The sequence below is a fragment of the Catharus ustulatus genome, chromosome 4, assembly GCF_009819885.2.
Source record: "Catharus ustulatus isolate bCatUst1 chromosome 4, bCatUst1.pri.v2, whole genome shotgun sequence".
NCBI lineage: Eukaryota > Metazoa > Chordata > Aves > Passeriformes > Turdidae > Catharus > Catharus ustulatus.
The window spans coordinates 67,816,190-67,831,890 of NC_046224.1; the positions used below are offsets into that span (position 1 = coordinate 67,816,190).

Sequence of the window (15,701 nt, forward strand, 5' to 3'; positions counted from 1 at the left end):
GTCAAGAAAACGTTCCCCTCTAAAATTTCAAAGAACATGAAGGCTGAACAGCAAAGGTCTCATTATGAATTCACCTAAAACTGTTTTTTTACAGAGTTCCTTCTCCCCCATTCCTGAATACAGGAGCTTATTCTTGTGCAATCATTAATGCTCCACACTAGATAGGCTGCTATTTCCCGTTCTTGAAGAGACCCATTTTATGACATGCAAGACGAAGAACTGCTTCATTAATAGATGGTTACGTAGCTCCAGTAGAGGTGTGCTATAGGGAGGCATGGTGACACCATGGTGATAGAACTGGCTTTCTTTCCATCTGGATCATCATTTAGAGGTCCTCAGAATTTCCTTAAACTTAACAGGTTTATTGTTTTAATCCCTACCTGGGAGAATAACAGGACTCCCCATAAAAATGTAGAAAGCAGATCTGACTGCATGTAGGGAGAGTGTGAAAGGGAAACAGTTGAGGAAGAGAAAGGATGGGTATAATACCGAGGGCAGCAAGTCCATTTTCTTGCTGGGACAGAATACATGAATACCGTTAAGGTTTATTTCACAGGCTTTTTCAAAAGACTTAGATTTTTGCTGTCCACACATCATGATTTAACTAAAACTATGCAGAAGCTTTTTAGTTTCTAATATTATCATCATTTCATCCATAGAAATCCAACTTTATCTGTCTCTCAGCATCACAGCTCTTCTCCACAAAAAGTCAGACCCAAGCTAATAAAATGTAATAGTTTAAAGCAGAACTTTCTTGAGACCACATAATATACAGAAAACGAAATTTTCATAAAATGAGAACGTAAATATCAAGCAGTCCTTTTACTCACCCTCCTGTCATCTTGGAGGCAAACAACCCAGCCCTACTTATAAATCAGGAGTACATTTACTGGGGAAAGCATCCAGAAACATTATGAACTGACACAAGCAGCTCTCTAGACATGGCAGCAAGGAACCTTTAGTCCTGTCCAAAGGTGTTAACAGTGCAGGACTAATGTGACACTAAATGGATGGCCAAACACAGAGGCTTTGTTACATACAGGAGGCTGCATTTTTGCCGTCTTTTTCCAAACATGCACTTAAGGGAAAACACTACCAAGTCATTTCAAAGAAGAAAAGGGAAGAAGAAACTGCTTTGTCCTGCATATTTTAAGGACAATTGCTAACAATGAGTGAAAAGTCCACAGATTATTTATTTTTCTTGTACAGTGGATTTTCCTCTGCTTAACTTTAGGTAAAACATGAACAGGTCAGAGCACCAAATTTCCACATACCCAAATCTCCTTTCAAAATTTATTTTATATAGCTATATATTTCCTAAATAGGGTTTTACCAAAGGTTTTAGTCAGTCTCATTCATTCTCAGCTTTTAAACATATGAATTGGATCAAAATGATTGTATTATATTCCTGTAATTGATGGTATCAACTTTACTTTCCACCACTGCATCACTAAAGGAAGACTGTGGTCCTGATTTAAAGCTGTAAATTCCGATCAAATGGGAAAGTGTTAAATTCAGAAGAGCTTTTGGTCCATTAATTTCCATGCTGATTTGACACGCTCTGCAGTGCTTGGGCAGCAGACTCTGCTATACAACATATTCCTAAGCAAACAGTGCTTTGTGTCATAAACCATCTGGGGTGTCAGTTCCAAGGGCCACTCATCTAAGCTCCTCTGATACACTTGGAAATGCTGAGGTACGGAACAGAAACTTTTCCTGACTACAAAATATCTTTTGCAAGGGTAAGGGAGATGATCAGAGAAACGATGGAAGACAAAAATTTGGCTAAGGGTGTTGTTTTCATTATTCCTCTGAATAAAACCACTGGACAAACAAGCTATCTAAAACACTGGGATTTTTCTAAGGTGCCAGTGAAAGTGATACCCTTCATAATCTGGACAGTGTTCCCTTTCATATCAGAGCCTATAGTTGCAAAGCTAAGTGCCAAGCAGATGGTTGAAATCTGTTTTGTATAAGAAGTGTGTGCGCACATACATTTTTTTAGACAGGGTTCTTTGTATTCATATTCAGGCCTAGGTTCTAGCCATCAAAACACTGGCACTGAAGCAATCATTAGCTGCACTTTAGACAACTGGCAACTAAGGTATTCACAGCTCTCCACAAAATGTTCAGCTAATACCTCCCAGATGTATAACCAAGGCAAAAAAATCATCATAAATTGGTATCAATGCTTTGGATGGCCTTTCAATAGACTGCACATGTATGCAAAAAGCTATTGTATTTATCTTCTTTTTAAAATAATGCTGTGTTACACTGAGTGTTTATAGCAGCTTTTAAAAGCACAGGCTTCCACATCAAATTCTATCCACATGCAACAGCAGAAACTCTATTCCTCTTGTTTTCATCTTTCTAAGAAAAATCTAGCAGGAAATTCTGCAGATAATTTTAAGAGAAAGACTTTGTCTTTCTTATCTGATAACCATTTAGCTTATTTAAAAAGCAAATACAAGATAGGCTCAGCTGCCCTAGAGGAAGCAGCTCCAGACAAGATGAACCCGTTCCTGGTACACTGGGACAACTCGTACACTTCACCTCAGTTGCAGGTACCCGCTCAATTTCTAAGTGGGTTGCTTATTACCACAAACAGCAAAACCAGAAATGCTTACCAGCATGGGGCTCTGCTGTCTGCCTGGGCTTCTCATGGAATCAGTGAACAGGTGACAATAATTTGCCTGGTGACAAATTAACAGAGGTCACACTTTTGAAAACTGGGGTTATCAAACAAATGTATATTTGGAATAAGGCATTTTTGTGCAGCCGTCTCTCTATATGCCTTGGTGGCCACAACTGGGAATCAGTACCTTAGGAAACACACCATTTCAAAACAAAGATTGATTTTCTGTGCAGTGCCAAGTCTGCTAAGGTCCAGATGTTAGCTCTGGCATAATTCAGGTACATTTTCATTATGGACATTCAGATCGTTCTAATCTGCCAGGCGTACATGTTTAGGAGAGAAAGACAGTTAACTCGTCATCAAAGCACAGCAACACAGAATTCCCGAAATCCCCAGATTTGCTGAAATTGCTGCAGAAATCCCTCCCGATGCTTTAGAAACTCTGGTGACATTGCAACCTATGGAAGTTTGCTGCAGGTTAAGAAAAGTCAGGATTCTGCTGAGTGATCTGCTCATGAGTCACTATTCCATGCCATCGTGGTGCACTGGGGTGAAGAATACCAGCCTTTTTCACAGAGTCGAGCAGGACGGTAATTAATTAGGCCTACGTTTTTAGGACCTGACACTGAACTCCAGTCCAACTGAGTCCAAACACTCAGAATGAATGGGCACTTTTTTAAAGGAAGCCTTGACTGGTCCTATCACAAAACAGGTCTTTGTGAACACACTGCTGAAAAACTACAACTGAGACGCTATGGAACTGGCCTGATCACAATCCATTATCTTGAAAGTAGCGTCGCTCTTAAAAAGTTTATCAAAGAGAATAACTTAACAGCTTAGTCGTGATATTCAAAGGCAGCAGAGATGAAATCCACCCAGGACTACTTCAGTTTACACCCATTTTCTCAATAGTGTGTAGTAAAGGATGCAACATAGCCTAGACATAAAGCTACCTGCAGAACTCAGCATTTCAGCTGTACTCTTACTGAGCGTGCAGCTGGAAACAAGAAAACCACTGCAACAGATTAGAAGAACTTTCAACATTAATAAGAAAATAATTCCTCCCTTTTAATAACTGCATCATTTCCTTCATTTTGGATCTCATTTAAAAAGCAGATGCCAAACATTTGGGTAGGAATCACAGTGCATTTTGTGTTCTGCAGTGGGGTATTTTTGCTTTTAGGCGGGTTGGTTGGTTTGCTCAATGTGGCTGCCTACACTGCCACTTGCAGTGGAGTTTGTTCCTCACATTAATACTCTCCACGTGAACAATTTTTTCCTGGACTCACCTCATGCCTAGTCCTTATGTTATAAAACATGTGACAGCTCTGGTGCATATGGCTGAAGATGTTAACTCCAGGACCAAAGTTTACCCGTGTGTAGCACACAGTTTCCCAAATTGCTCCTTAAACACAGTGGGCACTGCTGCCGGACTCCAGTAATCCAAACTTGCCTCCAGGTAAGGAGCTGGTTTAGAAGCACACTCAGATAACTGCAGGGTCTACAGCCCAGCCCACAATGATACAACTGTGGCTGCAAATATTTCGTTAATTTTTTTTATTAATCATACTCCATAATCCCTATTTTACATGCTTAGGTGTTTTGAATACTATAGTTCATCTTGCTAGAATGAGACCTTTAGAAATTATAACTGGACAGAGAGTTCCTAGGATCTCAGGAAGGAAAAGGAGGGTGTCTCAAAGTTAAAAGTGTCAGTGTCTACTTTTTAAACTCTCACATGCAAAAGCTTTTGTGACAGCATTCCTCAGTTTACTCATATATAGGTTGAGGCTAATCTTGCTTCTCAATGCAAAAAGCACAAAAATCTTCATGATTTGTATATCGGTGCATACCAAATGCTCTGAATTCCTAATCAAAAGACTTTATAGGAAGCATGAATCTATTATAAATAATATCAGTACTTCTAACAGTTAAGCAACTTCTACATACATGAGTCTGGGAAAAAAAAACGGAGAGAGAATACCCATACACATATATTGCTCAATTTATAAATTGTTAAGCATGCCCTCAGGACTGAAATCTCATTCACGAACCATGTTAGGGATCTCTTACCTACTCCCTGTTTCTGAATTTTCCCCATACAAAGACACATTTATATTACTCTAAGCTCTAAGCACAAAGGCTGCTCTGTGGAATTGAAAGAAACCTTCTTTTTTTGTGTTTGTACAGTGACAAGCATAATGGAGTCCTGATTCAGGATGCTTGCACTCTACAAAAACACACTAAATCAATGACACTAATACACATGAAGATTATCTATAAAAGAGATGCATTGCATACTTCAGAGTGGCACAGCATTTTCCCTATACTTTGCCTGGTATTTCATGCAAACGCCTAACGTGCATTCCCGAGTCACACAATTCATTTCAGACTTTAGGCAAGAACATAAAAAGTGAGCAGAACTTACAAAACATAAGCAAAGGAGGAGAGTCTTCCACTGAGAAATTCTGCCAAATTCTAATCTCAGTTGTAAAACCAGAATCAGCTCGATGTTATCTTTGTCAAAAACCCCATGAGAACCAGTAGCCTTCTTTAAAACACACCATAAATTTCTACTTCAGTGTCCAAAACCCAGGAGCAAAAAACAAATCAAAGCCTGAACCTGAAGTGAGAAATGTATTTTCCGTGTCCCTGTTATATTCAAATTCAAAAGCCTAGATATTTTTAACACACATGGAAAAAAAAAAAAAAAAAAAAAAGCTATTTGGCTTTACTCAGCAACTACAGAAGGAAACTGTACCAAAAGAATAATGTTGCATGTTCTGTTTTCACTTGATTTCATTTAGCCTTTCGGTTCTATTTCAGTTATGTTTCATTTAGCCTATTTTTTTTTTTTTAAATAATCATCATGTTTTGGTGATTCAGATTTCACACCAGCCCAGGAACAAGACATGTAAATACAACACAGCAAAATGACCCAGTTTGTTAATAGACATGCAAAACGGGTAAGAACATCCTTCCCTCCGCCCTACCAACCATCACCTTCCCACACATCTCATGTCTATTCCAAAAAGCCTCTGCCCTGGTGAGGCCATGGTATTGAAATTTAGGGATAAAACCCTATGAACAGAAACCTGACTAATTCTTGGGAGAAAATGTTTTCAGTCTTGTTTTACAAAGTGAATGCAATAAGGATGCTAAGGGAATTTATCTGGAAACAGAAGACTTCTCTGCAGTCTAATACAGCACTCAGGACTATAGCTCCCCCCAGCACAAAGCTCCACTGAAGTGCTTTAGTCCTAACTCAGGCAGGCCACCCCTAAAGGTGAGAGGACACCATATGATTCTTGCCCATCATTAAGTTTTCTCTCTCTTAAATCAAGGAATACTTCCAAATTTATAAAAATGGTGTGCAGAGATGCACTTTGGTCTTTCCGATCAAAATTTAGCTGACCAAAATTCATTTACCAATGAATTTTAGCTTCATCACACTCTACTGAAGTGTAGCCTCTTAATGCACCCCAGCAGAGAGACATTCCAAACCACAGAGAGCAAACACAAATGGGCCTGTGCAGATGGGTGCACACACTCCTGAGATTTTGGGTGGCTCGCTGTTTCAAATGGCAAAAAAATTTGGGTGAAATATTTTCATGCAACTACAGTTAAAAAAAAAAAAAAGCAATAACAGCATTAAAAATTGTTTCAAATAATTAATATTTTCTTTAGTTTTGGTCTTCGGTAATCTACTGAGCTGGCAATGGTGAGTCCAGCTCACTGTCAGATACGTTATTAACTTTGGCCATGCCCAGCCTCTGAGATAAATCAGTGAAACTTGGGTCATATTTTTCATTCCCACATTCTTAAAACAATTAAGCCCAGCACCAAAGAAACCAAGATGACAAACTATGGGTTTCCCTTTACATGAACTACATTCCTAGGGCTTTTTTCTCTAGAGCTACAAAGGTCCATGAAGAACACTAGATGTAGACAATGCTCTTAACTACAAAAATAGCACATATCCATCCCTTCCACAAGTTCCTCACTACTAAAAATAATTTTGAGTATTCACTCAAGAAAATTAAATATCAATTCATTCTGTTTATATTTTTGCCACCAAATGTAACAGAATTATGTTATGACAGAAACAAATGAGTAGTAATAAGACTATAATACAATCACAAAGCAAATTTGCACTAAGGCAACATTTAATGGTATTTTTAGGTCAAATAGCAGTCAGACACCCACATCCTAGAAAAAAAAAACAAAACCCAAAAATCTTAACACAGTCTATATGAGCTTGAGAAAACACAAAACCAGAACTACAAGGCAAAACAAAATAAAATTATTATAACTCTCAAAAAACATATACCAAAATTAATTTCAATGCCTGGTCTTTAAAAAAAACAAAGTATGAAAAGAAAATTTGGAATACAAAATACAAATTTAAAAATTAGCAAAATATAAATACAATTTGAGAATTGAGAAATGTTACCTGATTAATCCCACAGTACTTTTAAGGGAAACAAGGTCAATGCCATTTCAAACTTACAAAGCGATCTGCAAGCTTTTCCTCATTTTCACTTTACTTCTGAGCTCCACAAGTCAAAAATAATATCATCATGTTGGAAATATTTTTTTCTTTAAACGAGGTGACAAAAGGACAAGTGGAAGAGAAGTGCCAAGCCAGATGAAAACCGGGACATTGGAAAATGTTTGCCAATTTCTTTCAAAACAAACAGCTCCCCCAATACCATGGGAAGCACCTGAACTTCATATTAACATCTGATAATTCCAGCAAACGGAATTCAATGTTTCCTTCTTATCTGTTTAAAACAATTAAAGAAATAAATTTTGCGCCTATCCTAAAAAAAGACGGGTAACTTCTCTGAATTACTACTGTACACCTCTCACAATTTCCATTCACTTCTCACATTCTTTTCAAGTCCCATGGCCCCTGCAAGCAATGCTTGCTCACTAAAATTCTTCCAGAACCTAAATTCGCTGTCTCCCAACAACTACCGTGCAGAAAACCACGCTGTCACAAGGACATGTGGGCTTAGGAAGAACTTTTGGAGACTCCTGGCTTCCCAGCTGGAATAGCAGGGCGCAGCGTGGAGGTGAAAAGCAGCACCTCTCAGGCGGAGACTACAGCGCGTTGGACTTCCCACGGCACCCCTGGAGCCCAGCCCGGGCAAGGCCACTTGGAGCAAGGCAGCCCCTCTGGAGACTGTGGGAGAGCTGGGACAACACCTTCACCCTCGGCAAAGGACGTGGCTGAAAACTTTATGGTGGTGATGTTTTGGCAGTGGGACTGTGGGAGGAGATGGGAATGGGACGAACGCTGTCAATAAATCCCCACAACTGCTAGCCCTCACCCGCTGGCCAGAACCACTCAAAGCTCCAGAGAAAAACAGCCCCTTTCAAAAGTTCCAGAAGTTCTGTTGTAGGCAATTCAGTAACATGACGAGGATTTGCTTACTTTGCAGCCTTGCAGGTTTTAATATACTCATATACAACATAATTTTACCTTTTGTAGGAAGGAGACTTCACACGTTTTACACATTTGATGAAAATCCATAGAAACTCTAAGAGGGAAGTACTCTTTGCTTTTAAGGATGTTACTTGTTAAAAAACAAACTCCTTGCCATCAGAGAGGTAGTACAGCTATTGATTAATTGCTGTGAGCACTTCTTTTCTCTTGACTACAGTAGCAGAATTCACAGGCATTGAATATTTCCAGTGTGTATTTCCAGAATTTTTCCAGGTAAAACACAACAAAATGTTTCCCCTTCCACATATGAGTTAATTATGCTATAACCAGGCCTGAGCAAGAAATTAATAAAATAAAATGAAAAGTCAAGAGGATGTCAGACTGACTTTTGCAGTAGTTGTGAAGGCACAGGTATCTCACACAAACATGAAGTTACCCTGTATTTCAAGCCTAGTATGAAAAGCATGTGAAGAGACTGTAACTGTACCTTGGGAGGAGATACTTATTTTCCTGTATAAACATTGTTTAAAGTGTATTTTAAGCACCTACAGATACATCACATTGCACAGACACATATTCCTATACTATCAGGGAGCTTCACCTTTAAGTAACTCGACCAGATACTCTGTACCTCCTAAATGATAAAGCCATAAATGCTCATTAAAGCTCCCTGAGAAGTAGTAAATATTTTGTAAACTAATTATATATTTAAGATCTCTGGACAGAAAGAGAAGAAAAAACAATTCCTCGCCTACGTAAAGGTACCAATCAAACACTCTATGCACATAAACACCGCAAGATGCTTGGTGGGAGACTGTGTATGTGTTTGTGTGTGTTTTAATTAACTCCTTGAATGCATATGATGAGCCAGCCACCCAGAATTAGTAATGCCAAACTCCCAATTTGATTCAAATGCAATGAATACAACAGTCAAATTGTGCAGGCTGCTGTATCACTCACCAGCTCTCTCATTTGGGTTTTTGCCTTCCAAGACGAGTTCACAATTTCAGCAACTGGTAAATTATTGAAATGTTCATTAAAGTCTGTAATCTGTAACAGACAACTTCTTCCTAGCATAAGCACAACAAATTAAATTAGTGCATGCAGGACATTAATGAATAGTCTGTAAATGCATTAATTCCTTTAGACTTCAGAGAAATAAAACTGTTAATTTTTGTCACTGCGAAAATCTAGTATCTGTAACTTTACACTGACACTATTTATTCTTCAAATCCCAGATGCCTAGAATCATGAAGCAATGAAGTACTTTTCCCAAAATGTCTCAATGAAGTTAAAAGCTACTCAGCTCAATACTAATCTTTAAACTGAAAGAATCTGCTTCTACAGGTAGATTTTAGGAGAGTGGGACATCATTCTGAGCAAGCTGAGTAATAGAAAGGTATTACTTGTTCTCCAAAATTCTCAGCAAATGCAGCAGAATAAAGCTTTTAGGGTAACTTTAGCTAAGAAAAGCACTTAGGAATATGCAAAGTTTCCTTTTAAGAAAATGACTTCTCCATTTGACAGTGTTGGTACAACCCCAAAATAAATTCAGTGGGAGTTTGAAATGACTCGTGCAGTGCAGCAGTAAAGCAGCTAAGTAAATTTTTCCTCCCAGCAGAGGCTTGCTTTACATCCTTGAGCCTTTCCTTTCTACAAACTATTCACTGGAACAGAGAACATTCCAAGAGCACACTATCGGTGACTGCAAATGTTGCGCTTGTTCTACTGTCCCCATCCCCACTACTCCCATCCAAGCCTTTTGTCTTTTCTGGCTCTGCCTTTTTTTCCTACGGAGGCATTAACCCACTGGTCCTTCTCCTGGAAGCACTGCATACCACTTTACCTTCAACTGGCATGTTAAAAATAAAAATGAAAAAAAGGTAAAGGAAATAATGAAAAAAAGAAAGGATGTCACTCTGTCTGGATGCCTAGCATAGCCTCTCTCTCAGTCTACAGAGAAATGTAAATATGCAGTAATTAATTTGGGTTTAAGAACATTCCATACACTAGGGATATTGTTAAGCAGTCACTTTATCTATTTTTCATTAATCAGATTTTATTAAGACATTAAAACTTTATGTTGGGCATTCCTGAGCCTTTATCATTCTGTAAATTTCCCAGCTGTCCGCGACGGTTAGGGCTGCATTGTCTCTACCTTATTCTCAGTGAAGTAAAACTTTCTTTCTATTGTGGCCAGATTTTTTTAGTTATATTTAAGTATAATGGCCCAACTTACAAAAAGGAAAAAAAAAAAAAAAAAAAAAAAAAGAGAGAGAGAGAAATCAAACAACAAAAGACTTATTCTTTTCAAGACCTTTAGAGCCAATTCAGGGTGCCACAGGCACTCACCCAGTACATCGCAGAAGTTACCCTTTCCCTGTGTAACACACAGAGTGGATTGCAGTTATAATATCTCTCTACAGTGTTGCTGCAAACATCATCCCCCTCACCGTACGCATTCTGATGCTCCTCTCAATCAAGCAGCTGAACAACCACAAACAAATAAAGGCATGCAAGAAACTTCTCAGGAAAGGACGAAAATCCTCACAATTTTGGCACAGTAATTAGTTACACATGTGAATTCACAAAACCTACTGCAATTTACCAGTGATGCTGAATGAAATAATGAGTGTTTATTTGTCTGATACTGAGGATCATTTTCATTCTAAGTGTGTACCATAAATTCCCCCTCCTAATGGCCACAAGCACAGAAGTCCCCTGAATTCAGCTCTCTTCAGGTGGGGTGACTGAAAGTTTCAGAAGTGTTTGCAGTTTACTGAGATACACCGAAACCTCACACAAAAAGACAACAGGGAAAGAGGAACAACCTCCTGAGAGACACATGGATGCTCTAATGCCTGAACTGCAAACAACTTTGCCTGACAAATCTTCACCTCCTTGTCATTTGCTATTCAAGTTTAAAAACGAACAGTGGGAAATGATAATAGCAACAGAACTGAAGTGGGACGCGCAGATACGACAAGCTGGACCCCAAGTGACTGCAGAAATGTGCTCCAAGAACTGTGTTGACTGAGAAGCCAAGAAGAGAACCTGCCATAAACATCCAAAACCCATGTACGATGTGTGCATCGTACATAAATACACACATCAACTCTGCAGGCGTTTGTGGGTTTGAGAATCTCTGTGCAAGAGAAAATGTGTCCTCATGGCTGTTCCCTGACAAACACACATGTACTACACGGACAGTCTGGGTCCGTGTATGTGTGTGCAACTATAGTCAAACACACACAATGTAAACAAATGGTAATGATTAACAAAGATACTGGTCTGTATCCCCAATCTCAACTAGAGGGAAAACTGTTTAAAAAATTTTTTTCAAAAAAATTGCATGTCCTGAGGTTTATTTTTATTGCTTTCCATTTCTACTGCTTGCTATTATATGCATGGCAAAAGAAGAGCAGCGTATTGATTATTTAACTAGAATGTTTACAAAAGCAAAGCTGGGATCTCTGAAAATGAAACGTATGCCTAGGAGCAAAAGAGAAAAAAAGAAGAGAGTAAAGAAGCTCATTCTAAGGATGATGGTTGCCCCAAATGACTTGTTTATATATAAAATTTATATAAATATCTATATTTATAATGCAGAGAGACTTCAGCTAAAAAAAAAAGTCCCCCAGCAGGAAAATGAAAGGACTTCATTCTGCTTCACAGAGTTTATAAGCATCGTGTTCATCGCAAAGTTCAAAGAATAATCAAAATTGCTTGCTTATAAATTTCTATGTATAAACTTAGTGAACCACATGAAATACTTGAATCTATCGATTGTATGAAAAAGACAAATACATGATCATGACGCCAGATCAAATTTGACATCAGAAACAGCAACAGTTTCCTCAGGTAGTTGAACTAAGTTAATACAGTGCACGTGAACAAAACCAATTTTGTTCCATTATTGTAATGCTAACAAACCAAAGGAAAATGCCAAGTGTTCCAAGTCTGGAAAATTAATTGCATTAAAGACGACCTCGGAATAGAGCAACCAAGCCAATTTCACTTTCTAGTAAGAAAGCCTTCTAGTTTCAGAACAAGGATTGAAAGTGTTAAAACAGTTCTTTTCTGCATTTCCAAATTTTAATTTTCTATGATCTTTTAATTCAAGTGTTCTTTCCTGTCCTTCCTTTGCATGCGTGTTCCTCAGCCCACTTAAAATGTTTTTATCTTGCCTTCTTTTCTATGCCTTTACTATCAAATTCAGTAGGTTTGAACGATGAACAGCTTGACTTAGCATATTTTTAACCAGCTGGTCTAGCACCTAGCTTGTATTGCATAGTCAGATACAACCAAATGTTTATACAGGAGGTAGCTTTCACGAAGATGAGAAAAACCTCAGTAACGTGCATCCTGGCATTCTTTCATTTACTGCTTAGAAATGAAAGTTTGGATTGTTTACTGCAGCCGCACAAGGGGCTATTAATAACCTTTAAAAAAGAAGCCGGAGGGGAGGGATGCGGGACCATCAACGGACACACGAACAAGCACCTGGGAAAACGCTTCCAAACATCTTAGGAGAAGCAGTTCCTATGAAATAAAGACTAAACTCTCGGAAGTGACAAGCCATCACCAGCGACTGCAAAAACTTAATTCCAAGCAGGGAAGGCTCCTGTTTCGGGCAGGGGGAGACGGGCACATCTACGTCATACCCGAAGCCCGCTCGTCATAACCCGACCCCGCTCTTGACACTCTGCGAGAGAGGCGACGGCCAAACTTGGAGGCAAAAGTTTCACTTCTTTCCTTTATTTTTCTGTTTGGTTTTCTCCCCTCTCTCCTCAGGTAGAAAGATGTTCTCCTGACGGAGGGCTGGGATGTAAACTTGCCTAAAAAGAATAGCTCTTGCTAGATCAACAAAAGGTCATGTGCTCGGCAGAGCGCCTTCCCAAGTTTGACGGGAGCCTGAGGTTGGAAGTTGAACCCCCCGCCTGGCCGCCACCGGGCATCCTCTGACCGCTTTCCGGGGAGTCCCCGGCAGGAGCGCGGTGGCTCTGCCCAGGAAGGTGTCTCGGCGGGCCGGCTGGGCTAGGGGAGGCTGTGCAGGAGGGCGGCACGGCAGCCTCTGCGGCCCCGGAACAAAGCTGCGCACCGCCCGGGGCCGGGGGCTCGGCGGCGCCCGCCACCCCGGTCACTGACACGGCGCTGGAGAAGCCTGGGGAGCGGAGGGGGAGGCGCTGACGGGGAGAGCAGCTCCCGGACCGCCGGCCTCCTGCGCCGAGCGCCCAAGTTGCGCGCCCGTCCCCGCGTGTCCGTGTGCCCGCTGGCCGGCCGCGCACACGCGCGCGAACGGGCGTGCTCGGATACATTGAAAAAAAATAATAGTACGAAAAGATAATACAGTAACAAACAAAATACGAAACACAATTTAAAAAAAAAAAAAAAAAAAAAAAAAGGAAGAGACCCCCCCACACACACACCCCCCCCGCCCCAACAACTCGACTCACCTCTCAAACTCCTGAGGTAAATCAGGGTCAGTTAGCATGCTGGAAAAGCACAATTTCCCTTTGTCACAGCAGCCACCTATGGTCGCCTCCAACTGAACCTGTCAAGTGAGTCCAAACCTTCTAAACCGATTGATTTTCTCTCGCGCTCGCTCGCTCTCTCCCTCCCTCCCTCTCCCTCCCTCCCGGCTCACTCGCTCTGAGCGAGGACTCCTTGACCAGTCTCTTAAAGGGGTAGCGCGCTCGCAGCAGGATGATCGCGCAGCTTCCCCCGCCGCGCTGCGCGACCTCCGGGGGCCTGTCCTTTCCTTTTAATTCTGCTCGCCCGCCGCCGCCAAACGGGAAAAGTCAACTCCTTCAATGTCCTAAAAAAATGTGGAGGGGTGGAGGGGATAAAGTGGCGGGGGGGGGGGGGGGGGGGGTTGGGGAGGAGGAGGGGGAAAAAATCTAAAAAGCAGTCCGACAATCCACCTAAACCAGCAAACCAGGAGCAAATCCCATCCGCTGAGGAAGATCAGTGGAGAAAGAAGATAAAACAAGAGCAGACTGATTAAATTGAAACAGTTATCAACTCTCGGAGTTGAAATAGGGGCGAAGAGATTAAATACATAAAAATGTTACCAAAGGCATTTGTGCTACGAAGAATTTTCATTCCCCCCACCCTTCCCGGTCTCTCGCTATCTCTCTCCCTCTTTCTTTCTCTCTTTGGGTAGGGGGAAAAAAACAAACCAAAAAGCGAAAAACAAAATAACCCAAAAAACAACAAAACAAAGCAAAGAAAAAAAAAACAAAAACAAAAAAAAAACCCATCCCGCACAACAATCAGGCATTGTTCTGAGGGAAGAAAAGCAACTTTGACAGATTGAAATATAGCAGAGGCCCCTTCAAGGAAACCTGTAAACAACTTGTCACTCACTCTGTCGGTCTCACTGTTAGCTCTTGCTTTCCACAAAGTGCTGCGAACCGTCCTGGCAACAAACCCAAAGTTTCCTCAGCTCCAAACTCCATCAAACAGCCCTGTTGTATGCAAGGGAAAAGGTAGCCACATGCCAAAACAGCGGGCGCACACATGAACGCACACACACGGATGTTCACACAACAACAAAAATAAACTTTCCGTTCATCTGTTAGGGCTTTTCTCGTTTTCTATTTAATCACCATCCCCCCCCACCACCTTTTTTTTTTCCCCTACTCTCCGGGCGAGCAATAGAAGTCCCTGGGTCGTGGCTCCCTCATTTCCCCTGCCCAGACAACCCCTGGTAACAAGGTAGACGACGCGCGGCTGCAGAGCCCCTCGGCTGGCTGGCGGAGCGCAGCCTCCGCCGCATTTCCAATTATCCAGATAAAAATCTGGCAGGCGAGGAAGGCGAGCAGGTAACGGGGCTCGGACACGAGGGGACGGAGGCGCCGACAGCCCCCGCACCCCCCCGGGGATCCCCGCATCCCTCTCGCTCCGGAGGGAAGGGCTGCTCCCGAGCCCGCCCCGGCGGGGAGAGGGGAGAGAATGCCGCGGGGAAATTCCCGTCCGAGCCGCGGGGATTAGCCGGGGGCTACTCTGGAAGCGGAGCGCACAATGCCTCAATAGTCTGCGCGGCCCGTGTCCGGCCTGGCACTGAACTCGCACTAAGGGGCGGGAGGGGAAAGAAAAAAAAGGGAAAAAAATTGGGCTCCCTGTTCTTTCACACACACGTGCGTACACACCCACACAGGACCACGTATCTATACCCCATTCCTTCCATTCTTTCTGCCCTAATTCTTTTCTCTCTTCCCCCTCCCCTTTAATGTGCAGCTGGACAACATTAGGGGCCTTTAAAACCCACGTGGTTTTGACCCCACAACAGTTTGATTAGGTCCATTGCCACCCCTCTCATCCCTGCCTCCCAGTGGCACGGAGATAGCAAGTTTATTTTTGAAATATATACACATATTTGCACGGAGCATCCATAAAACTTTCGACGTTTTCATGCCCACTGGCTTAAGAAAAATGCCAAATAGAAAAGCTTATTATTTTCAATATCCAACAGCTACACAGTTTAATTTGCTGCTTTTCACTCTCAGTGCCTATGTTAGAAACCAGCAGGCTCATGCAGAGGCCAGTCAATCCAGTGTTAGTATAAAGGAATTATCAGCTGGAAGCCTGGGCTGCTCGCTTTAATCACAA

General features: G+C 41.5%; 1 protein-coding gene across 9 annotated transcripts in view; it reads right to left on the reverse strand.

Annotated features, from left to right (window-relative positions):
• Positions 1-15,701, reverse strand: part of SOX5 (SRY-box transcription factor 5) — a 624,352-nt gene that overhangs the window by 276,972 nt on the left and 331,679 nt on the right. For 2 of the 9 annotated variants that reach the window (XM_033057700.2, XM_033057694.2), the window contains exon 1: positions 13,544-13,716. The exons of 2 other annotated variants lie outside the window; for them this stretch is intronic. In XM_033057700.2, coding sequence (XP_032913591.1) covers positions 13,544-13,581 — 38 coding nt within the window. In that variant the 5' untranslated portion in view covers positions 13,582-13,716. Of the gene's footprint in view, positions 1-2,627; positions 2,694-9,047; positions 9,146-13,543; positions 13,717-14,456; positions 15,036-15,701 lie in introns of those variants that run through there. 5 more of the 9 variants (XM_033057701.2, XM_033057695.2, XM_033057692.2 and 2 more) reach the window with 4 other exon arrangements.